The following is a 26,775-nucleotide window of genomic DNA, read 5'->3' as shown; positions in this document are numbered from 1 at the left end:
AGACGCTATACATTTTTGGCATTGGCTAACTTGGACTTGGTATTCGAACTTTTAATTTTTTTTTTTTGTTTTCTTGCGTCAGTTACAGTGATATACGACGTTTAACTTCAAAAAGGCAATAAAATAAAACAAATTAGATTAGTAGCCTCCTGAAAAGTATTTTCAAAGTCAGCAATAAATTAGAATTTTGCTAAGGTCTTTTTATGCGACGACCATTCAGATTCAGACGCTTGAGTGCGCAGTAGCTGTACAATGTGATATCTGTAATTTGTTAGTAGTCATTTTCATTCATTTTTCGTAGCGAGTTAATCATTTACTGACATAATTTTTTAAACTTCATTATTTTAGTGAAGGATAATTTTACAGCACTGTACACACACACACACACACACACACACACACACACACTCTGAAAGATTCATGACATATCTCTCTCTGTTTTGTAAACATTACTTACCTTAGTGTTTCTGTAAGCAAAAGTTTTAGATCTCCTCATCGAAAATCTTAACTTTTCTGTCCTTTTTTTTTTTTTTTTTTTTTTTTTTGCACTTTACTGCTCAATATCGACATTTTTTCTGATATTTTTGTATTTTTTGTAACATATTTTCGTTCATTAAATTTTTATGAATTTCTTACGGAATTTTATAAACAATTTTCAATGGAGGTAATGTTATCATGCACACCAGACAACTAAGATATACTTAACTTCACACACGCACAGCAGTTACCATAATAGATATTCTCTGTCTTTCTCAAATGTAAAATCAATGGAAACTTGTTTATGTGTCTTGGAGGTTTACTGTGCAGTGGCTGGCACAAAAAAATCAGTACTCTTTATATTACTTAAAAGGCGTTTTACCGTAGTTTGCATGGCGGATGTTTATCAAAAGAAAGTACAGAAATATATTATGGGTTAATTTCAGCTCATCATTTCCACTTTTCATGTCTTTTGTTTTCCTTTTATGAATTTAGTATCTCTTAATAATGCCAATGATTTCCATAGAAAATTGCTTAAGCGAGGGACTACCTAAACAGCACACGCTTACATACATACTTACTGTACATACACACACGCGCAAGCAAACGCACATACGCACACAAACACACACATATATATGTGTGTGTATGTGTATGTATATATACTGTATATATAATGTTTTATATATATGTGTGTGTATGTATGATGTGTATATGTATATGCCCAGCTTGCTATTTTATATAAAGCTCTCCAGGTTCATGTACACTGTATGTGTGTATGTATGTATATATATATAAATATACGATGTTTATATGTATATTCTCTGCTTATTATTTTATATGAAGCTCTTCAGGTTAAGGAATTAAATCCATCGTCTGTCCCTAACTTAACTGTCATATATTAAATTCAGTGGTGTAAGTAGTATAACAGATTGTAAATCAAGTGAGATTTTCGTTCCAGTCCCCTGCAAAAAAAAAAAGTTACGCCTAAATTACCAGGAAGCAACTTTCTTTCTGTGGGGATGAGGGACAGAGGACATATTGCAGCATAAATGTAAAGGTAAACAAAACCAATCAAATATCAAGCATTAACCTAAAATGCAATTTATAAGGTCAAAATTCCCATTCATTAACAAAAAATTTAACAAATTTGAAAGAGCTAAACGACAAATGATAATTTCCGACCCGCTGACTATTCTCAACTCAATTTAATGAAGTGAAAAACATGCCCGTAGAAATTCCCGCAAAGTCCAACTAATTAGGTGAGCCTCCCTAAGGTCGAGACTTCATTACCAACTTCAACCTGATCCTTTGAAAAGCGTTTCATCGCCGAGAGAAGAAGGAATTTTGCCTCCGAGGGATAATTATTTAGACTTAACGAAGACCAGAGCATATAATATACCGTACGAGTAGCAGGGTAAGCATCTTCATCATAATCTGGCGTCGCGGGTAACGAGGTGTCGGTGAGAGACTTTAATTAGGCAATATTTGCATAATGGTGTTCTCTCGTAATGTTATGGTAATGCGTTTTCCCGTCTTGTTTTGTTTGATTCTTATGTGTTTCTCATCGCTTTTTTTTAAATGCCTCTGTATATTTCTATGAAATGTCTCTGTACATCATCCAATATCTGCTTTGTGCTTGTGAGAGAGAGAGAGAGAGAGAGAGAGAGAGAGAGAGAGAGAGAGAGAGAGAGAGAGAGAGAGAACGAATTTATGTCGTCAATGCTTCATGGATTTCTATAGTGTGGGAAAGTTTGCAATAAAAATTTTTTTATGACGGTCATATGTGCTAGATGTATCATTACAGATCCACTGAAGCGAATGTATAACTTTTGATAGCATACTTTACTCTTACAGTTTACAAAAATATTTTACAAGATTGAAAATCCCCTTCAAGAATGTGTGTAAAAAGAGAAAGAGGGAGAGCTAGAGAAAGTCACAATATATGTGAGGGCTAAATTTATGAAAGCATGTCTTGCTGACAAATATATGGTAGCATAATTTATTATTACAATTTAAAAATAACATTTACAATAGGAAAAATCCCCTTCAAGAATATATCTAAAGAGAGAGAGAGAGAGAGAGAGAGAGAGAGAGAGAGAGAGAGAGAGAGAGAGAGAGAGAGAGAGAGAGAAAGTCACAATATATATATGAAAGCTAAATTTGTGAATGCATGTCTCTCTGACAAATATATGGTAGCATAATTTATTATTACAATTTAAAAATAAAATTTACAACAGTAAAAACCCCCTTCAAGAACGTATCTAAAGAGAGAGAGAGAGAGAGAGAGAGAAAGTCACAATACATATGAAGGCTAAATTTGTGAATGCATGTCTCGCTGACAAATATATGGTAGTATCATTTATTAATACAATTTAAAAATAAAATTTACAATAGTAAAAATCCCCTTCAAGAATGTATGTAAAGAGAGAGAGAGAGAGAGAGAGAGAGAGAGAGAGAGAGAGAGTCACAATATATGTAAGGGCTAAATTTTGTGAAGGCATGTCTTGCCGACAAATATATGGTAGTATCGACGAGGGACGTTAAAAATAAAATTTGACGAAGTAAAGGTACTCAAGCGCACCTGCGTCGTGTCTGCTGATAGACGAGAAACCGAATCTCGCTGGGTTTATCAAAAGGCATGTCTTGCCATGTTGTTTCGGCGTATTTATCTGATTCCCCCTGCAGTTGGACGAAGCAGGTACTCTGGCGCACCTGCGTCGTGTCTGCTGATAGACGAGAAACCGAATCTCGCTGGGTTTATCAAAAGTGTCTCTTAGCCATGTTGTTTCTGTCGTATTTATCTGATTCCTGTTTTTCACACTAAGCAGTTCCCGGGATTTTCAACTCTCTCTCTCTCTCTCTCTCTCTCTCTCTCTCTCTCTCTCTCTCTCTCTCTCTCTCTTTTACACATGATCTTGAAGGCCGAAAACAATCTAAGACTGTCAGCCATGTTGATTCTGTTGTATTTATCTAATTCCTGTTTTTCACAATAAGCAGTTCCTCTCTCTCTCTCTCTCTCTCTCTCTCTCTCTCTCTCTCTCTCTCTCTCTCTCTCTCTCTCTTTTACACATATTCTTGAAGGCCGAATTGAATCTAAGACTGTCAGCCATGCTGGTTCTGTTGTATTTATCTGATTTCTGTTTTTCACACTAGGCAGTTTCTCTCTCTCTCTCTCTCTCTCTCTCTCTCTCTCTCTCTCTCTCTCTCTCTCTCTCTCTCTTACACACACATTCTAGAAGGGAGAATTTAATCTTCCAGAAATTTTTTGTAAGTTGTAAGAATGAAGTAAGATGCCATTAGTCATACGTTCACTTCAGTGGATATATAATAATACGGTGCCGTTGCCTATGACATTCAAGGTAATCATTTTAAGTGAACAATTTTAAAATGATAAATTTGAATGCTATCGCTGTTGAGATTATCATTCTTAGAGGGAGAAACAGAAGTGATTCATAGCTGTTGTCCATACAAATCAGAGAAAGATCGTAAGTTATGATGATATTTATATTGCTATTACATTTATTATTATTATGATGATGCCGATAGTGATTACTGTTGTTTTAACTTTTATCATTCCCGTTACGCTTACCAGCGTCGTTAAATATTTCCAAAAGCTTCGCAATTAAAGCCTTCGGTATTAACGTTTGCTGGATCTTTTAAACCAAGAGTGTCGATAAGAATAAAGCTGCTGACTTTTCAGAATTTTACATTTGATATATTTAGATCGTAAAACATTCAGTAAATATACTCAGTTTAAGTGCATTTCCCTTTCAGAGTAAGTACGCGGTCTTTCCCAAACCTATATGAAGGGAAATGACTAATTATGATGCAATGTATTGTACGCAGTGCTGTTATTTGTATCATTTAATTAATTTATGAATTGTCATAATTTATCTGTAATCTTTCATTTCTGTTATTGCTTTATTTGTTATCGAATGAATACTCAGTACAATGTGTATATTTGTTCGTATTTCATCAACTGACAGCGTGCTGAAATATTTGTACATTTTATATTATATATATATATTTATATATATATATATATATATATATATATATATATATATATATATATATATATATATATATATTCACATATACACTTACATATATTATATATGATATATGTATATATATATATATATATATATATATATATATATATATATATAATATATATATATATATATATATATATATATATATATATATATATATAAAATCTCCATGGCCAAGAAGACGCGATAATTTGGTGTAGGAAAGCGAATAATAGCGATGCTTAATAACTGATACCCTTGGTAAATCTATCCATGCTAAGGGAAAGTTATCTCGTTAGAATACACCTCTCAGTTACTATTATAGAAAAATATGAAGCAAATACATATATAGATAAGACCCTTTCTCAAATATATACATAAAGGAAAATGTACCTAGGAGAGAGAGTGAGAGAGAGAGAGAGAGAGAGAGAGAGATGCTTTAGGTCACTGAACAACGCTGGAATTACTCCCTTTATCAATAAGCCGTCAAGGACAAAACAACGCTTTTTATGCGTGGACGTTGTTCACGTCCAGTAATCCTCATGATTACAGGTGCAGCCAGGTACCTGAATTAAGTGGCCAGGGAGACTGATCACCGGAAGTCCGGATACAGTGTTTCACAGAGAACCTGTTAAAACTGCTGGCCAGTTTAGTTACCATGAAATGTGGACTTACTCGTTCAACTGTCATGTAGCGATTTAAAAACTGGCTGACAGTGACAAAGATTATTATATTATGCAATGGAGTTTCGGAAAGAGCATGGCAGGATTAAGAACATGTACCAAAATTCATGTTGAAATGGATTATATATATATATATATATATATATATATATATATATATATATATATATATATATATATATATATATATATATATATATATATACATATATATATAATGTATACATATTTGTATACTTACAATCATATATATATATATGTATATATACATAATACAGATATATCATATATACACATATTATATGCATGCATATATTTGCGTGTATGTATGGATATTTAAGCACTAAATGCATTACATTTTGAATCTAAAATAAAATCTTGATTGCTTTGTAAATTTCGAAACTTGCACATGCAGCGTATTTTTCACTCTTCACCTCGTATACTGTCTGTTACAGAAAAACCAACTCATTTTCTTTCTTTATTTTGTTTTCCAGATGTTAGGACTATTGGTCGCATGCCTGTGCCACGATCTGGACCACCGAGGGACCAACAATAGCTTCCAGACCAAGACGGACAGTCCGCTGGCCATCCTGTACTCAACGTCCACCATGGAACATCACCACTTCGATCAGTGCGTGATGATCCTTTCCCAGGATTCCAATAACATCTTCCAGGTGAGTAGGCGAGGATGTACAGGTAAAAAAAAAGATAAAGGCAGATACAAGGTAGATTGAATTCTTCTATGCCGGGTGAAATAAAGCATGGAATACGTTGTACACTGATACATTGAATGTAAGAAGCTTCAAATACGATAAAATTTTGTGTTGGTAGTGAGAGTACCTTATACACTTAGAATTTATACCACTTATATATATATATATATATATATATATATATATATATATATATATATATATATATATATATATATATATATATATATATATATATATATAGAGAGAGAGAGAGAGAGAGAGAGAGAGAGAGAGAGAGAGAGAGAGAGAGAGAGAGAGCAATGCAGACGTGGCCGGTATGTATTATCTGTTTAGCCAACCACCCCTTTTTAGGGAAAACGGTTTAATATATGTATATATATAAATACACACATAAATATATACAAATATATATATATATATATATTTTATATATATATACATATATATGTATATATATACTGTATATACATATATATTTACATGCATGTGCGAGTGTGTACCATATTTGAGTATGCGTATGGATAGATTCACCAATAAACGTTGATTAATCAATAAGTTAGGACACAGAAAACATGTAAATCATTGCCATTAAATTTTTCCGGCGTCACTTGGTACAACAAGCAAATTGCATTAATAATGATAAATGACAAAAATAATGAAATCCTTCAATATAAAGGCTGCCATCCATAAAACTCGGATTCTCTTGCAGTCGCTAGACGCAGAGTCGTACCGCAAGGTGATGACGCTGCTGGAGAACGCCATCCTGAGCACCGACATGGCCATGTACTTCAAGAAGAAGAACAGCTTCCTCGAGCTCTCAGACAACGGCGAGTTCGACTGGCAGAGCGACGAGAAAAAGCAGCGTAAGTAAAAGATTCAGGATTTTTAATTTCATTCGTAAATTTTATTCTGTCCCCTTCACCTTCTCTTCCGCCTAATAAACGCCATATTCTTTGGAAGACTGAATTTCAAGTCAGTGGCCCCAGTTCTCTTCTTCCTGATGAGCCCCATATTCTTTGGAAGGTTGACTTTCAAGCCAGTAGCCCCTGTGGGGTTGTCCATATGAATGGGGTTCATCTTCTGAATGCGCCGTAGGAGGGTAGGTACCGTCAGTGCACCTCACGGGGTGCACTGTAGGCATCACTAAAGATTCTTTGCATCGCCCCTTCGGCCCCTAGCTGCAACCCCTTTCATTCCTTTTACTCTACCTCCATTCATATTATCTTTCTTCCCTGTTGCTATCCACCCTCTCCTAACAATTATTTCATAGTGCAACTGCTTTGAGGTTTTCCTCCTGTTACACCTTTCAGACCTACCTACTCTCATTTTCGTTTCCAGCGCTGAATGACGATATAGGTCCCAGCGTTTGGCCTTTGACCTAAACTCTATAGTCCATTTCATTCCATCTTTGAATAATAATAATAATAATAATAATAATAATAATTCAAATAGGTGGTGATTGCAGATGGGTCTGAATTATTCAGATGCATAATTTTTTTTTCTGTCAAAGGCCCTAACCATGTTTTAATCTTTCGTAGATCTGGAATCACGCGGGGTTTTATGGGGCTCAGTAGATGAAATGAAAGCACTAGAACATAATTTAAAGGAAGCCACAAGGCTATCTCTGTCATTTCCACTTTAATTCTCCAATTTCATAATCATTCTATAGTCTGTGCTCAAGTCATTCTCTTTCTTACCAGATATCATTTTTTTTTAGAATATTAGAATTAGATATTTCGATAGTGTTGTTGTTTTTATTGGTAAAAGAAGTTTTGGGATTTAAAAAGATACTGTCTGTAATGAGTGTTTGCGAAGGAAATGGTTCCTTTTGATAGCGTGTCACACTCGAAGAGTACTATGAAATCATTCAAAGGACATATTCACTCATACGCTGGTATTTCAAAATGCATTTGCTATCAAAATATAAAAAAAAATAGGTGATGTCAAAAAATGCGTTTAGCAAAGATGGTAAATTTAGCTTGCATGTTAAAGTGGAAGCCAAAGACACCAGACCTGTTGATGACTAAGAAATATTTTAATCTTGAATTGTAACATATGACAGGCTTAATTCATGTTGTGAAAAAAAAGTGTAAAGCAAAATACAGCATCAAATTATAACAACTGCACTCGCTGAATGTTCCATCGAAGTTCTATAACCAATTGGCGGAGATTATCACTAACTTCCCTCATGCGGTGCACTGTAGGCATTACTTAAGGGTCTTTGCAGCGTCCCTTCGGCCCCTAGCTGCAACCCCTTTCATTCCTTTTACTGTACCTCCGTTCATATTCCCTCTCTTCTATCTCACTTGCCACCCGCTCCTAGCAATTGATTCATAGTGCAACTGCGAGTTTATGCTCTTGTTACACCTCTAAAGCCTTTTTACTATCAATTTCCGTTTCAGCGCTGAATGACCTCAGAGGTCCCAGCGCTTGACCTCTGGCCTAAATTCTATATTCTTCTTCCTCATCTTCTTCTTCTTCATCACTAACCTCCGAACCACTCCAACAGTCCTCTGCGGCATGATGATGACCGCTTGCGACGTCTCCGCCATCGCCAAACCGTGGGAGATCCAGCACAAAACGGCCAAGCTCGTAGCTGACGAGTTCTTCGAGCAAGGAGACCTCGAGCGGCTGCAGTTGAACGAGCAACCTATGGTAAGTCACGCGGAGACTGGCTTTATTCTGTATTTTTTTTTTTTTTTTTTTTTTTTTTTTTTTTTTTTTTGTGTGTGTGCTCTGACAATGGGGCGTCCGGTCGGCCTAGCCCGTGATTTCAGTTATGGGGAGTTTGGACGTCGCGTCACTGATGCATTGCTGTAATTAAAAGCTGGACACTATGAATTACGGTGTCGTATGTCAGCTCATAGTCGCGTAAATTATCCACTTTCATTCTTGTCATTCTTTTTAGCTTCATTTATTCTCATGTTGTTGCGAGGTCCCTTTTTCTCTAGTTTTTTATCATGAATTTGTTTCAGCTTCATTGTGTAAATGCCGTGATGATAAAGTTTTATAAGTGTTTATAACAATAATAACAGTAACATGGAATTTCTATGAAACTGTTATAAGCTGCCAGATATATACCTGCTCTAACACATTTAGAAAAGAGAGGAGTGAATTGCGCCAACACTTGTGCAAAGGTAGCGAGGAAAAACCTTATCGGATTATGAAACAAATGGTGTGATGAGTTGAAGTGACCTAAGTCAGTGCTGTAATGAGGATTGACACCACTCACAGTTACCTGAGTTTTCCAAGTATAAGTCAAGAACGAAGAGTAGAGATCCTAAAGTGATGAAAGTCATGAAATAAAACGAAAAATGATTTTATATTACGATTTAGGTGAAAGTAAATGAAGAATTTTTTTATATCTTCAAACAGATAGGACTAAGACAAAAATTTTATTTCGAATATTACTTTGGCAGTCGTCTTCATTCTGATAACCGATGCTATGCGTCATCAGGTTCACTGGCTCGTCTAGATCTGATGAGCAAACTCGGCGAACTGACGATAATAGTGACTGATCAGACAATATCCACGACAGTGCTGAACACAAGACAAAGATTGATAACTCATCTCCCGGCCCTTATTTACCTGCTAACTTTACCGAATTTTTGGAATACGTGCTTTCGTCCCTACTGTTCTGCCTCTTTTGAAAAGTGCACTACTTGAAACTGTCAACAGGTGTTTATCAATAAAAGGAGGAGCAGGATATCCAGAAGACGTTTCTCTTTAAATTGAAGTTTTCTAGAAACGACAACATAACCAGTCATGTTTATATATATGTGTGTGTATGTATGTGTGTATGTATATATATGCATGTATATACACAGTATATACATACCTGTATATGTATGCATATATATTATATACGTATGTGTGTGTATGTGTGTGTGTATTTATTCAAGCACCCGCAGAAGGGTAAAGGATGTCTTGCTCAGGTACTACCACGTGAATTATCTGCTCCGTTTAGAGCCATTTCGGAGGATTAGCAACCTCCTCCCTCCATTTCAAGAAAGTAGAGAGAGAGACAGACAGACAGACAGAGAGAGAGAGAGAGAGAGAGAGAGAGAGAGAGAGAGAGAATCACGTTTGCTTACCTTGGCGTTCTAAACTGATATTAGAGGTCCCTCTTTTAAGTATGCTGCTAAAGCGAATCTGCCAACATTCGCTTATGATTAAAGAAGAATTTTAGAATACCAGTAAAATGGGTCAAGACTGATTGATTGACAGATGTAACGTTGTAAAATACCCTTGAAATAACAGTTTTTTCCGTCGTCGAAGATATACAGAATTCTGTGAGTTAGATGCACTCGCCGACAGTCCACAAAGAGACTGTATAAATAAATACTGTCGGTGAAACGTCAGATGATAAGAGAAGAGAAGATAAGATTTCAAGTTTCTGTGACATGTGTCACCCGTAAGGACACTGTTGTGAATGTTCATATACTCTTGGCGATTCTTCGGTCGAATAAATTAGAATTCAGACGAGTAGTGGTATCACCCTTGCCTTGTTGAAAATAAAAAAAAAAAGTTTAAAAAAAAGCCTGCAACAGACATTGGAGATGTGGTGCAAACGGTGATGGGTTACAGTGAGGCTGGTAAGCCAACAAAGGTAAGCACGTAGCTTATGCCTCCATAAAATCGAACGACAGAATTCCCGGCCTAAGCAGAGAGAGCTGTGGATCACACGGATCAGGTATCTCACGTGGCGGAGCCATTAGTAAACAAGGCGAGCTTAAGACGGACGAACCCGTGTTAAGGATAAGACTAGGCCGTTACTGGGATACCCTCTGAATAAAATAAGCATTCTTAACCCTAAGGAGAAATGAGAGGGTTTGGTGAAAGCAGGGCATGGCCACCTCCCTAAAATATTGTAAGAAATGTTCAGGTGTCTGAGTTGTCGTGACGTTAGACGAGAACATGAGGCTGTTTGGGTTTTAATAGGTAATGTCACAGAGAGAGAGAGAGAGAGAGAGAGAGAGAGAGAGAGAGAGAGAGAGAGAGAGAGAGAGAGAGAGGAAATGCTTGAGATTATAGTAGAGAGAGAGAGAGAGAGAGAGAGAGAGAGAGAGGGGGGGAATGCTTGAGATTATAGTAACATTCGGCATGAACCTAAACTAACTAGATGTTTTGCTAATAACTGTCATTTCATTAGAGCGAGAGAGAAGGCGTCTGGGCATGAAAACAGATGTTGGTACAGGAGGGGCACAGCATGTGTGACCTATCACTTCCCCTCATCGAGGATCCTTCTTCTTGTGGGGTCTGGGATCCTAGAGATGAAGGAACTCGATGTTCAATTTTTTTCGCGCGAAGGGAAGTCGTCCAGATGTCGAATTTCTTTTGTCGGGTATGAAGTCAGGGCGATTAATTTGGCATTTTCTGTTCGAGATCATGCCTCCTTTTCCTGAGGGTTATCTCCTTGGAATATTCCCTCATTCCCTCTGTTGTAGGTTTTAGAATTTACCCGCCAGAAAACATCGATATATTGTTTTCGTTTTACGATGAAAAAATAACAGGATAAAAGATATACAAACCTGAGCACGCACGAACGGAAGTATATATATATATATATATATATATATATATATATATATATATATATATATATATATATATATATATATATATATATATATATATATATATATATATATATATATATATATATATATATATATATATATATATATATATATATATATATATATATATATATAATATATAATGTATATGATATATTTATGATAACGTTTGAAAATAGGTAATATAGACAAATATCTATAGATATTATAATTAAAGAATTTATGATACGGTTAAAAACAGACAAACTAAATATTCAAGGACAAAAACATAAACTAAACAAGGACAAAATAAAAGAAGGGAACTATCTGTAGCAGTGTTGGTTTAACCCCTGCAAGAATACGGGAATGTGACCGAAACGTGAAACATGTTACGAAATATGGGAAATGTTGATGCTCTACTCCTTGGGCCTCATTTTTTGTGACCTAAAATGTTGGTTTAGGAAGCGCTGGTTTTTGCTCGGCCCAACCTTCTTCACTTATTTGGCGGGTAACGTAACGCCTCCTTAGAAATCTGAATACGAAATTAAATGACGTAAAATAACATAATTATCGCTAGCAAACCAACATTCTTCAAGTCAATATTAAAGAAGCATTTAATTGTCTGTTACATTTGTCAGAGTAATTGCAAGCTCTCAAGTATCTTCCTCTCCTCCTTGCTGACAAGAACGACAGATTATAACCTCATAACGAAAATCGACCAGAATAACAAATTATAACCGCATAACGAAAATCGACCAGAGTGACAGATTATAACCACATAACGAAAATCGACCAGAATAACAAATTATAACCGCATAACGAAAATCGACCAGAATGACAAATTATAACCACATAACGAAAATCGACCAGAATGACAGATTATAACCACACAACGAAAATCGACCAGAGTAACTGATTATAACCACACAAAGAAAATCGACCAGAGTAACAGATTATAACCACACAACGAAAATCGACCAGAATAACAGATTATAACCACACAACGAAAATCGACCAGAGTAACTGATTATAACCACACAAAGAAAATCGACCAGAGTAACAGATTATAACCAAACAACGAAAATCGACCAGAATAACAGATTATAACCACACAACGAAAATCGACCAGAGTAACTGATTATAACCACACAACGAAAATCGACCAGAATAACAGATTATAACCACACAACAAAAATTGGCCAGAATAACAGATTATAAACCACACAACAAAAATTGGCCAGAGTGACAGATTATAACCACACAACGAAAATCGACCAGAATAACAGATTATAACCACACAACAAAAACTGACCAGAATAACATTATAACCACACAACGAAAATCGACGAGAATAACAGATTATAACCACACAACAAAAACCGACCAGAATAACATTATAACCACACAACGAAAATCGACGAGAATAACAGATTATAACCACATAACGAAAATCGACCAGAATGACAGATTATAACAACACAACGAAAATCGACCAGAGTAACTGATTATAACCACACAACGAAAATCGACCAGAGTGACAGATTATAACCACACAACGAAAATCGACCAAAGTAACTGATTATAACCACACAACGAAAATCGACCAGACTGACAGATTGTAACCACACAACGAAAATCGACCAGAGTAACAGATTATAACCACACAACGAAAATCGACCAGAATACCAGATTATAACCACACAACGAAAATCGACCAGAGTAACAGATTATAACCACACAACAAAAATCGACCAGAGTAACAGATTACAACCGCACAACGAAAATCGACCAGAATAACAGATTATAACCACACAACGAAAATCGACCAGAATACCAGATTATAACCACACAACGAAAATCGACCATGGTAACAAATTATAACCACACAACGAAAATCGACCAGAGTAACTGATTATAACCACACAACGAAAATCGACCAGAGTAACAGATTATAACCACACAACAAAAATCGACCAGAGAAACAGATTACAACCGCACAACGAAAATGGACCAGAATAACAGATTATAACTAACCAACGAAAATCGACCAGAGTAACAGATTATAACCACACAACGAAAATCGACCAGAGTAACAAATTATAACCACACAACGAAAATCGACCAGAGTAACAGATTATAACCACACAACGAAAATCGACCAGAATACCAGATTATAACCACACAACGAAAATCGACCAGAATACCAGATTATAACCACACAACGAAAATCGACTAGAATAACAGATTATAACCACACAACGAAAATCGACGAGAGTAACAAATTATAACCAAACAACGAAAATCGACCAGAATAACAGATTATAACCACACAACGAAAATCGACCAGAATAACAGATTATAACCACACAACGAAAATCGACCAGAGTAACAGATTATAACCACACAACGAAAATCGACCAGAGTAACAGATTATAACCACACAACGAAAATCGACCAGACTAAAAGATTATAACCACACAACGAAAATCGACCAGAATAACAGATTATAACAACACAACGAAAATCGACCAGAGTAACAAATTATAACAACGAAAAATCGACCAGAGTAACGAAAAACCACACGACCAGAATAAAAGATTATAACCACACAACGAAAATCGATCAGAGTAAAAGATTACAACCACACAGCGAAAATCGACCAGAAAATAACCAGATTATAATTATAACCAGCGAAAATCGACCAGAGTAACAGATTACAACCGCACAACGAAAATCGACCAAAGTAACAGATTATAACCACACAACGAAAATCGTCTAGAATGACAGATTATAACCACATAACGAAAATCGACGAAAAAGACCTTATGAAATAGAAATCTAAAACCACGCTGTAGAATCCTTAAGGTCCGACACACCCATACAAAGAGAGGCGGTGTTGAAGGGGTGGGTGTGGTGGGGGAGACCGTTGGGGGTGCCTGGGAGTTGGGGGTGTATGGGCTGTGAGCCAATAACAATAGATAGTAGGCTGGGGAGCTAATGGAATGAAATGATATCCAGGTCCCTGGTGGAACGATAATGGGCCGAATGAATAATGGAAAGGAAGTGGCGTGGATAAGAGAATAATGGATTCATAATAACGAAGTGTGATATGGGACGATGTTGCGCTGGACGTGAAGATGGAATTAATTCTTGGACACGTGATATAAAATGGGAAGAACCTGCAAATGCAGACTTAGAAAAAATATGTTATTAATGAAGAGAAGTGTGAAGAGTTGAATAAGATAACTAGTAAATAAGAACAAAGGACGGAGTGTGGTTATAATTTTTTTTTCTTAACTGGTTGCTAACTAAGATATAACAGCTTGGGCAACATCGTTTTTTTTTTTTTTTTTTTTTTTTTTGCTGGCTGCCATAATTCGAAACTGACTAAATCAATACTACATTATTAAAAAGAAATTTTGGAAAGGATTCGTTTGCTCAAGAAATATATCTTCACTTCAAGGTTTTCCACTGAGATTACTTTGGTTCAAATCAAAGTAAAAGAAAAATAAGTATTGATGAATCGAAAGTGAGTGTTAAAAAAAAATAGATGTGAAAACGCGGGTTTGTGTGTGAATCACAGGCATCGAAAGGATTCTATGACGAATATTTTTCAAGCACCAACATTAAGTCACTGTAACAAAAGACAGCGAATGAGGGCTTGAGATACCACACCTCCTTGAGAAAGAGAGAGAGCAAGTGACAGGGTCCGAAAAATTAACGTTAATATCTTTAAAGGAAGAGACTAATGACACGGAGTGCCATGAGCCCTAGGATGACAGAGAGAGAGAGAGAGAGAGAGAGAGAGAGGGGATCTGCTAAAAAAAGTTAATATTTTTAATAAAAGAGAGACTGAGGACTTGGAGTACCGCGGTCTCTTGGGACATTAACAGAGAGAGAGAGAGAGAGAGAGAGAGAGAGAGAGAGAGAGAGGTACCGAGAAACCGGGAAAGATGAGAAGAGCGATTTGAAGGAGAACCCATCTAATATAATTACAGGGGCATCCATCGTAAAATCTGACAAGTAACGGAGAAAATAACACCCGCGTTACATCACCTTTTATGCGGCAGTATTATCATTCAAATTTCTTACAAGACGTCAACTGATACCTCCGTCATTTACATAATTTCGGGGATGAAATAAGGGGCCCTTCCTTCCATCACTCATTTCGATCTTGTCTCGAACCGGAGCAAAGATTATCCTCTGTTTTCTTCACTTTCAAAAAAAAAAAAAAAAAAAAAGACTTGTTGAAGGTTTTGGTTTTGCTCAAATTAATTTCCTAAGTGCAGAGATCATTACAGACTAAGCGTCCTGTCAAGATACGATGAATATGACAGCTGCTGTCAAGTAATGAATACATAATATGAACGTAGGCCTAGCAGCATCATACGAAAAATCAATGCTTATCAACTTACAATGGTCGCTTGGAGTCTCATATGAGAGGGAATGGATCACGATGAGGCCTGAGAAGTCAACACAGTTCAATAAAATATTTGTTGTATACTTCAAATAATATATATTTGCTATATATAGCTAATGAGTAGCAGATATAAACACTTCATGTGTTTTCCCGAGTCTCTATACTTTCGCATGCAAAGCGATGTACCCATACCACCAAAAATGGCGGTAATATAAGAGGATCGGGAAGTTACGTACAGTCCTGAAGCTCTGACAAAGGGCCAAGAATGAGAGAAGCTGAACCATTGTATTCTTTTTCCTGAAGGTGAAAACATGATATTATTTGTAGAATGAAAAATAATTACTAATAATTCAGTTTTACAACGATGATAAGTACTTGCGGTCAAATTCACATGGAAGTTCATTGGCCTCTGGCTACTCAGTAAGAATTAATATCCTTCAGAGTGTTCAAGGAAGGCCATGTGAATATATTGTTATTATTATCATTATTAATAACAGCTATTTCTCATCATTATCATCATCATCATCATATTAAAAGTAACAACAGTAAAAACGACAGATACAAGTAGATTAAACAAATAAACTGAACAAACCCTTGGTCGGTACACATTCAGTATCATGCTGATGCTCTCCTACGAAAAAGATATAAGAAGTGTTTGTTTATTCCAATTGCATTTGTCTTTTCTACTGTTATTGGTGGTAAATATAATGATGATGATTATGATGATAACTAGCTGTTGTTACCATTAACAATAAAAATGGCTTTTTTAGTAAATAATAATAATAATAATAATAATAATAATGAATAGGACTTTGACACGCCCTGCCTTGAGGTCTATATAATGTTAATAAGTAGTGCTGGAACAGATGCCTTGATCTATCACAGTCTGAGGAAATGAGAAATCTTATATTTGCGTCGAGATGTTTTTAATGCTGAAGATTTAGCCGGATCTTGTCCCTAGGGCAGACCGTAATATCACATAAAGGTAATGGAACAAAAATGACTAAACAATCTTCCCATCACTTCAAAGCGCCATATCTGTCAGAGAGACATTCGTATCTTAACAGTAAAAGGTTCCATAGACAACCTCTTACGTACTGCTTATCACCAGTTTGAAAACCTCCATATGTGAGGGAAAAAGAATATCTCGTTGAAGTATATCAATATTATCTTCATTTTCTCACAGAGCAGAGCTAAAAACTCATGAGGCTGATATTGGACCTCATATAGAGTTTAATGTATAAGTCTAAATACACCTGATCCTTTAAGGACAAACCACTGCCCCTGCTAGACTCACCACGTATTTGTGGTGTCTGTCAGTGCCAAGGGCTGGGCTTCATTCACTTCAGCCTCCTCGTGTTGTCCGTCGATTGAATTGTGAGATTTATTGGGTTAAACTACGCATTGTGCTGGATAAAACACAAACTAATAAATTACTTAGCTACAAACATTTTTGCGAAATTAGATCTGGTCTCTCCCTCTATTTTCTACGTAGACACGCACAACATAGACAGAGCACACACACACACGCTCTCACTCACGTACCGATTTGTCAGCCTTCTAGACTCAACCCGCATGTGTTCGTATCAGATGAGATAATACAACCGGCGTTACCCACTTCATCCCGTACCAACAAAAGATATAGTGAGTTTCGTTCTTACAATGCTCGTTGTCCGAAACTATACACAGGAAAGAGCAGATTTATATGCCTCATTACAGGGGATACTTTGAGTGCGAAGGAGTTGTGGGGCGAAAGCGTAGACGTCAGTGAATCACTCAAGACTGCAACTGCTGTGCATCTGATCGAATTACAGACACGCAAAAAGAACTAACGGCTATCAGTTGGCTTTGAAGGACCAATGAACGACCTAGAAATCCAGTACAAGCGTGAAAGGAGAGAGAGAGAGAGAGAGAGAGAGAGAGAGAGAGAGAGAGAGAGAGAGAGAGAGAGATTAAACCTTCAAACCAAGAGCTTCACGTCTGCAAAGCTATACCTTTCAACCGTCTGTGAATACAGAGGGTGAACAATGTTAGGTTTGTACTAGAAGTTATGAGCCACCTTTCGCTTATCCGAGAGCTTCAACAAACCCATTAACAAGACGCCTATTAATTCACGTCGAGAAAGTGTTGCTCGTTAAGGGCGTCCGATATGGCTTCAGAACGCCACAGCTTTGTTTTCATTCGAGATACGAGTCTAGGAAACACGGACAGACTATTAGCGGACGAAGAAGTTCGTCCTTATCTTTATTTTTTATTTATTTATATTTTTTTTAGAGAAGGAAAACTTGAAGCAGAGCAAAAGGGAGCCATGCGGATGTTTATCTGCAGGGTTGTGTTTACCATGAAATAGAAAGATGACGATCCCGGAGGCAAAATATTGTTTACATTCTCCGTCATCATGTCACCGTAGCTCAAGCCCAAGTCCCAACCACGAAGGTCTTATAACTCATAGCTCACAGCTGCAAACAAGGACTACGTCGGCATTTGTGATATGAAATTACTGTTGTATTTTTTACCCCATGTACTGTCTGGACATAAATCTTATGAAATGAAACCTACAAAAAGCAATGCATATCTTTTACTGTGCTCATTTTCCTTTTGATTTAATTAAAATGAAAAAGAATAAAAAGAAGAAAGGCAGGATTTTCTTAAATAAAGCCGACACTCTTCCTTGAGTGAATGTCACTTCGTTACACAAGTGGGTCCGGACATTCAGCTGTTTCATTTTCCCGAGATGTTAACAGAAAAGATATAAGGAAGAAGAGATGTATACGCGCAGTTAGTCACACACGAATATTACACACACACACATACACTCACACATACACGCACACATGTATGTATATATATATATATATATATATATATATATATATATATATATATATATATATATATATATATATATATATATATATATACTGTATATGTGTATATATATATATATATATATATATATATATATATATATATAAATTATATATGTATGCGCGTGTGTATATTTATATAATCTCGATGAAATAGACAAACATAAGTAATGGCCATGTGTTTCCCATGGGTACATGTACAGTTGTTTGTTCTTAACATCTTTTATCTTATTAATATTTCCAACAAAAAATGCGTGAGTCTGCCTCAAGTCTTCCGTCTGTGCGTGTCACGTAATTTGGTACGTTCAGGAGAGGAATGGAAAGAAATCAGCGTAAAACTACAGACGAAGGCGAGACGTGAAGCGCCCGGGCAGACACTATTAATCACCAATACATCGGGGATCCACAAAAGGACCCCCACAAGTGGCTGGTTCTGGATCCGGAAGGAACCACTTCGTTAGATTGTTCCCTGCTTTATGTCGCTCCTGCTGGCGGCTGTTGTCGGCTGCTGCCGCCGTTGTTGGTGCTTTGACCGAAAAGGGAAGGGGAAGCTGATGAGATTAGAATGGGAGGTAGAAAGGGCCAAGAGAGAGAGGAAGAGCGAGAGAAAAGTTGACAGAATCCAATTACCGAAAGGAAGCGCATTGAGTGAGGGGAGACAAGCAACTGCATAGGAGAGACGAGTGGGTAAACGGATAAACAGAGAGAATGAGAAGCAAACGATCGTCATGTTATGCATCATTCATGCAAAATAATCAGATGCAGTGACTCACGTGAGAAAATCATGACAGGAAAATTAGCTGCGTCAGAATTTTTCGTCTCGCTGCTTCGGCATCAGGAGGAAGGTGGTACTAACAATCTCCGATCGATTGGCTCCCTGCAGTGTTACTGTATGGCTTTCTGCCCTCTAATAAACCACGCTAATCGCTCCCCTGTAGAGAGAGAGAGAGAGAGAGAGAGAGAGAGAGAGAGAGAGAGAGAGAGAGACCAATTTACCTTTCATATTTCAAAACATATTTTTCATTTCCAGGCCATGATGGACCGCGAGAAAAAAGATGAGCTGCCTAAGATGCAAGTCGGGTTCATTGAAGCCATCTGTCTGCCCCTATATAAGGTAAGGATGATTTTGCACTTCATCAAACAGGCAGTGCTCCAGCATCAAAAGTGTTTTGCAAACAAACCGATATCCCGACACTGCACACAGGATGATTTTGCATGTTAGTTTTTCATAGTAGGAAATTGCTTATTGAATATTAAAAGCTTTTACCAAAACTGACAGTAAACACATAGGAAATTATTTAATCTAATAATTTCCCAGTGATAGCTGTCTTGTTTAGCATTATTATCGACGGTACTGGTTCTTCCGGCTAAAGAACTGTAGTTTTAAGCTGTATACTTGATTCACCAGGTAATTACGTTCACTTAACGCCTGCAGAGCTTTACAATAAGTCTTTTCATCTCTGACCATTTGACTCTTACTAAAAGCCGATAGAGCCTTCTTTCAGAGTAGGCTACCGGTTGTGGCATGACTTCTCCTAATTCATTACCACAAAGACGTTGTGGTTTTTTCAACTCAGTTACCCGTCAACCAGATTTATGTGTAAATTTAGCTGACGCATTCTTAAAGATGCAGCTGTTCTTCCATTCGTTGTAATGATGTCCGATGTTAATAATAAATGTGAGTACAGTTGCGGCTTCCATCAGTCTTTCTGGCTAGTCCCTCGGTCTAAAGGCGAAGTTCATTCGCGCTAATGAGCATCTACCACAACCCTATTTTTTTTTTTATTAACTTGAATGAAAGTGATCATGTAAAACTGGTTTCTAAAAGATAACTGAAGTAACAAATTAAAAGAAAGAAAGCACTTTGAGAGCCAACAAAGATGATTCTATATCTGATGTCAGTATAATAGTGAAACTTTTGTTAGTTTTTCTTCTTTGTGTGTCGGGGGGAGAATTAACTATTCCTAAGGACATTGCCTTCCTACCTGTTTAGTGATTTGCGGGGAAATGGGAGGGCTTTCTGAAATCTTGGATCAAATTGTATGGTGTGTATATATATATATATATATATATAAATATATATATATATATGTATATATATATATGTGTGTGTGTGTGTGTGTGTGTGTCTGTGTAAATGTATTTATATATATATATATATATATATATATATACATATATATATATGTGTGTGTGTGTGTGTGTGTGTGTGTGTGTGTGTGTGTGTGTATGCAATATTTATATCACGAGCGTGGAAAATCTCCTATTTCATCAGCTTAACAGCTTTATATACTAACGAAGACGTGCCAAGTAAAAAAAACTGCGCAATGTAAAATCGTAAATGAAAAATGTTTCGTCGGAAAGAAATCTGAACGAGCTTAGCGTATTGTACGTTGCCGTACGTAGCATAATAATCGTCTACGAGCCTCGACGAGGGAAGGTGCGTTCGCATACGGAGTTATTCCATTAGTCGAGACTTGATTCAGATTCTGCGATAGGTACTGGGCATCCACCACCACCATGGGATAAAGCTGAAGGCATATTGCATACAAGCCCATTATGGCTCTAAGAGCCTTTTTCGTTTCCCCGGCGATTTGAAAAGACGTCAGACCTTCTATTGCGTGGCTATTAACTAATGTCAGGTTATGCAACGATAATGCAGTTAAGAAGAAGAAGAAGAAGAGGGGAGAGAGAGAGAGAGAGAGAGAGAGAGAGAGAGGCATGAGTTTGTGGGATGACTGCCAAATTATACAATGGGCCAACAGGCAATGCTTCTGTAATTATTCTCCATTCAGCTATTGTCCGTTTTAAGACCGTAAAATTACATTATCTTCCTTTCTTCTCTTTCTTTTTACGAGTTTTAGTGGGTTTGATAATTATATTTTCAACTATATTGTCACCAAATATAATTTATTTAGTAAAAATTTGGTAAAAATAATTACATTATGTTTGTCAATACTAATGATATTTTTACCTGTACGTTTGGTAAAAATAGCAACATTGGCTGACTAGGCCTATTTGAAATAGTCAGCTAATCTATCAGCAGTCTGTGCAACATGAAGTAGATTAAGTGCTGGATGGGAGGATTACAGTAGTCCTGTATCTCTTACAACCCCCTAGAGAAATGCACTCAACAAAAGCTGTCTTTAGTCAGCGTCATAATAGCTGTTACTTGAATACTAATGACATAAGCAAAGTTGCCGACGCTGAGTGTTGAGGCATTAAAATATCTGTTGAGCCTTGAGTGGTACGGCTTTCAATCTGCCTACCTCGGGGATTAATTGATTAAGTTGTGGATACGGAAACAAGCGACCCAACCCAAATACAGTAAATATTCAACAGGATAAGAAATATTGTTAATGACTAACTGTATTCCTTCTTTTTGAAATCCTTTATTTAAAATATATCCTTAAGGTACACTCAGAAACCACAATCTCCGACCCACCTAGGTCGTGCTCCGAGTTTATGAGTGGGGCCTTTCTGGACAGATTCTACCCTTCTCCCCGCTCCCCCTCCTTTCCTAACTACCACCCGGCAGTTTCGGCATTTTTTCTTCGTTTCGATAGTATACAGGTTGTGGAATTCAACACAGTGTTGTCTGTATAATCATACCATGACTGCTTTGCATTATATGCAGCAAAATAATTTAAAAAAAAAACACACTCAAAGCAAAATCCGGAAGAGTTCGAAAGGTGTTCGACTGCGTTTCAATCCGTGATAGTTGGCGTTGCCCGTCGTCCAGGAAGGTCCCGCTCATAAACTCGGAGCACGACCTAGGTGGGTCGGAGCAAGGTCTAGTCGGAGATTGTGGTTCCCGAGTGTACAACCTAAAATCTCCGTCCAGCAAGAGAAAAACCGCAAGGAAGTGTATATTTATAATCGTAATCCTCATTATAGGAGTAGACGCAAGGACCTAAGAATAGTCATATTGAACAATCCACTTCTGCGAACTCGCTCTCAAGAGTTGAATTGCCACCTTCTTCGGAGGGGCCGTGGCTATCGCCAAAGAGTAGGCAGTGAAGAATTGGAATATTGGTGACTAAGGCTTTATAAGTACCTTATGAGAGGCGTTAAAGATAATGAAGGTTTTAACTTAATGTACACTTTATGGAAGCCTGTGATAATGGAGGCTCTAACCTGTCTACCGTAAACGGCGATTATGAAATGCTATTTATTACTGACCCTTTAACACAAGAGGCGCCACGTCCATTAAACAACAGTCGGTTTTTCATAAGCTTGACAGAGAATCGGATCTTGCTTTTAAGACAAGATGGGGTATGGGATGTGTTAGGCAAGTTTAGCTCATCATATCTTAAAAGGGTCTTCTAAAATAAATAAAACTTATCTGTCAAAAAAAAAAAAAATCCAGCAGTTTCGTTGATAAAATATTTACTAGAAACTTCAACACGCCATTTGGTATAACATTTTGATAATAGTAACGACTGCTAACAATACACACATACACATGAAAGTTCGTATATATAGGACGAGGAACAACCAAAGCATATTTTTAACTCTGTATTTTAACGTTTCGGTGCTAATGTGGTACCATTTTCAAAAAAGATACTGAAATGAGTTAAAGAGTGTTTTGTGATTCTAGTGTATACGATTTTACTCATTTCAGCTGAATTTTCGAAAATGGTACCAGATTAGTACTGAAACGTAAAAATTATGAGTTATGAATAAGCTTCACTTGTTCTCGTCCTGAAATTCATCAATTTACTGAGATTGTCAAAGTCCACCACAGTCATGACGATTGTGCATGTATATATATATATATATATATATATATATATATATATATATATATATATATATATATATATATATATATATATATATATATATATATATATTTAGTTTTTAACCTGACCTACTTACTTTATTTATTCCTGGCTCATGGAGCCACTTCTAGGATCTAACTGATGAGCAGGTGATTTACCATAACAATTATTGGTTCTGACTGCAATTGCTGTGTCAGGTAGGAACTTACAGAGAAAAGAGTTGGGCTGAAGGCCTTACCTCAGCAAGGAAAATGTTGCAGATAAATACTTAGATTTACTTCAACTTTGAATGTATTTACATTTAAACAATTCAATCAGAAGAATGGGGAAATAATAGGCAGGTAAAACGAAGTCCTGCTGAGTAATCAAATATAACAGCAGTTTAAAAACACCAAAGATCTAGAGGGGAATCCTCTTGAAAGGGACACTGTAGGGTAGCTTGCAGTGGCTATGCCACAGCAAGGAGCACAAAACAAGCAGTTGTTTCCACAGGTAGCATCACCGTCTGCAATTGAGAATGCAATTGGTTACGTAGGGAAAAATAGCGATATCGGGTGAATTGAGGGGCGCACAGATGGTGCCAAGATAACTCGATTCTTGTATGAGATTCTTACATTAAGATTACACACTGTACTAAGTCAGGTCTTTGTGAGAAATCGCACTTAAGAAAAGAAAATGGAATTCAGTGAAAAATCAAAAGATACATGACTGTTGAAAGAACCTCATATCAGGATGTTACCTTAGATGGAGCGATAGAGGAGCCTCGCCAAATTTCACCAGGTATGGAGGGAAGATTTTACGGGACTGCACTGATAAGTAACTGTGGGGGGCCCAAGGTGGCTACATGGGACAAGCTCAAGAAGGAGCGGTCAAGGAGCAAGTGTGAAGAGTAGGCTGACAAGAGTGTTCTGAGGGTGATGCTGCTGGTACCCCGCTTCTTATGACCTCGGTGGATTATTTTTTCTTTCCTCTCAGATGGCACTTGAATCTCTGGCATCTGCCCTTGGTGGGGAAGATGGCAGCCAAGTCACATGGGCTGTGACCTTCCATTTTCTATGTCAAGGCCTCGTGTGGACCTTCCAATCCAGGTGACCCTGGCAACCAAGCGTTTGCTAGTTGCTATGTGGGCTCAACTTTCTCCCAGTCTTCCTCCCAAAGCCGGTGCTTCCATGAAGCAGGATTTTCGTCTCCGTGTGCCTTCACCTGAAAGATGTTTTTCAAAGTAGTCACCTGGTGTAAGAATGATTAAGAGATTTACCAAAGGGGGAAGCATGGAGAGAATTAAGAAGGGGCTGGTTTTCTCACGCCCTTCCTTTGTTAGTTACCAGCATGGCAAAAGGTTATTGTGCTTGTTTATGAACAGTAATATATTTTGCGTTATTGCAAACTTGGAGGTTGAGTTGGCTTAGTAAGAGGTCTCCCTCGTTGCATTATATATACACTGTACATATATATATATATATATATATATATATATATATATATATATATATATATATATATATATATATATATATATATACATACACACAGTATATATGTGTGCGTGCGTGTGTGTAAAACCTTTGAATTCAAGGTTTCCAAACTGAAAAAGGCTTGGTAACGTTAAAAAAGTATGTATGTTTATTGAAATCGAAGTATTGGTACGTACAGTAAGAAAATAAAAAGATCATTATCATCTCACAATGACATCCAACAGAGTACACTTGAGAACAATGACAACAATGATTTTCCTTCCAACCACAGGCCCTGTCGGAGTCCTTCCCCTGGGTGAAGCCGCTGTACGACGGCTGCGCCAGAAACCGAGAGCAGTGGAAGAGGTTGGCGGAACAAGTGGATATGGGACTGACGTGGATTGACCACGAGTACATTGAGAGACCCGTCGAGAGGAATGAGGTTGAAGGTACGTGTTGGTCTTTAAACAGGCGTTCGTGACTTGGTTCTGCCAACGAGGCGCTGCCCCCATTTGCATAATCCATATTAAAAATCAGCTGAGGGACAGGAACCCAAGGTTTTTTTTTATTGGTGCTGTAGACATTTGCATAAACCTTTTTCCATGTTCTGTCATTTGTGTTCGTAAGATAAGATTTTTTTTTTTTGTTATCCATATTAAAAAAATCAATCTGGGTGACAGAAACATTGTTTTGCTTCTAAAGCCGTTAGAAGTACCGTAGTAGTTTATTATTCCTTTTTCCGAGAAGATAACTCGATGTCTTTGAAGTCTGTACTTTCCTCTCAGTTGGTATATTTATATCAGAGTTAAACATTTCTGTTGCAACCCTTTATCAGAGATATTATACGGCTCTACACTAAGACTCGAGAGATTTTATCAATCTTTTCTCCTATTTTCTCTTACAATCCCTTGCCTTCGTCGCATATTTAGACAGAGCACCCAGTAACGTTTGTGTTAAGACGTCGAGATTATTTATGATGTAAGAGCAGCTCTCACTCACGCATATGGTTTTCATTTAAACAGATGCAGCAACGTCTCATCCTCTCCCTTCCACCCCCACCCATTGTTTTTTCAAAGAAGAGAGGAAAAGCTCTGAGATGAGTGGCAAAGAAGCTAGCTGTTAATGAAATATGAAATTTTTTTTATAGAGTTCTTGTTGTTTATTAACACCAACCAGTGTATTGCTCGTAATTTTTTACTTGGTTATAGACTAAGCCACAGTATCTGTAAATCATTTTGTTTATAAATACCAAGTATATATACTTTTTAAAATTATTCAGTCTAATATTCCTGGACTCAAAGGATTGACATGTAATTTTTTTTTATCTCATACGCATCAGTTCTTCATCATTATTGTTTAGTGTTAACAGCAGAAGAAGACATATTTGCTTATAATAATAATAATAATAATAATAATAATAATAATAATAATAATAATAATAATATATGAATGACGAAGCGCGTATTGTTTAAGTTTAACTGCCCAGAGAGTTCATCTTCGGATGCACCGTTTAGAGGGTAAACGTTACAGTAGATTTTGCCTTCTTTGTACGCAAGTCAGTCCCTTCAAGGTAAAATGGCTTATTTGTAAATAATAATAACAAAATTGCTTCCTCTTCCATCAGTCACCAGCAAGATAACCCTCAATCCCAAGCCGGCATCTCAGGCAACAGCACCTTCACCTCCAAAGGTAAGACTTGCGTTTATAATTTCTACTCACTTTGCTGCATCGTTAACGATTTTTTACAGACCATGGGCATTGTTTCTACATTCAGTC

The 26,775-nt window shown here is 36.9% G+C and overlaps 1 protein-coding gene across 2 annotated transcripts in view; it reads left to right on the top strand.

Moving 5' to 3' along the window:
- The window catches only part of Pde6 (phosphodiesterase 6), a 370,807-nt gene that overhangs the window by 340,591 nt on the left and 3,441 nt on the right, over nucleotides 1-26,775 (top strand). For both annotated transcript variants that reach the window (XM_067130407.1, XM_067130406.1), the window contains 6 exons: nucleotides 5,695-5,874; nucleotides 6,626-6,779; nucleotides 8,426-8,571; nucleotides 19,792-19,875; nucleotides 25,292-25,448; nucleotides 26,624-26,688. In XM_067130407.1, the coding sequence (XP_066986508.1) occupies nucleotides 5,695-5,874; nucleotides 6,626-6,779; nucleotides 8,426-8,571; nucleotides 19,792-19,875; nucleotides 25,292-25,448; nucleotides 26,624-26,688 (786 nt within the window). The remainder of the gene's footprint in view (nucleotides 1-5,694; nucleotides 5,875-6,625; nucleotides 6,780-8,425; nucleotides 8,572-19,791; nucleotides 19,876-25,291; nucleotides 25,449-26,623; nucleotides 26,689-26,775) is intronic.

Source organism: Macrobrachium rosenbergii, chromosome 28 (assembly GCF_040412425.1).
Source record: "Macrobrachium rosenbergii isolate ZJJX-2024 chromosome 28, ASM4041242v1, whole genome shotgun sequence".
NCBI classification, from domain to species: Eukaryota; Metazoa; Arthropoda; class Malacostraca; order Decapoda; family Palaemonidae; genus Macrobrachium; species Macrobrachium rosenbergii.
The sequence above is the reverse complement of the archived record's forward strand: the minus strand, read 5'-3'. Positions and strand labels throughout refer to the sequence as shown.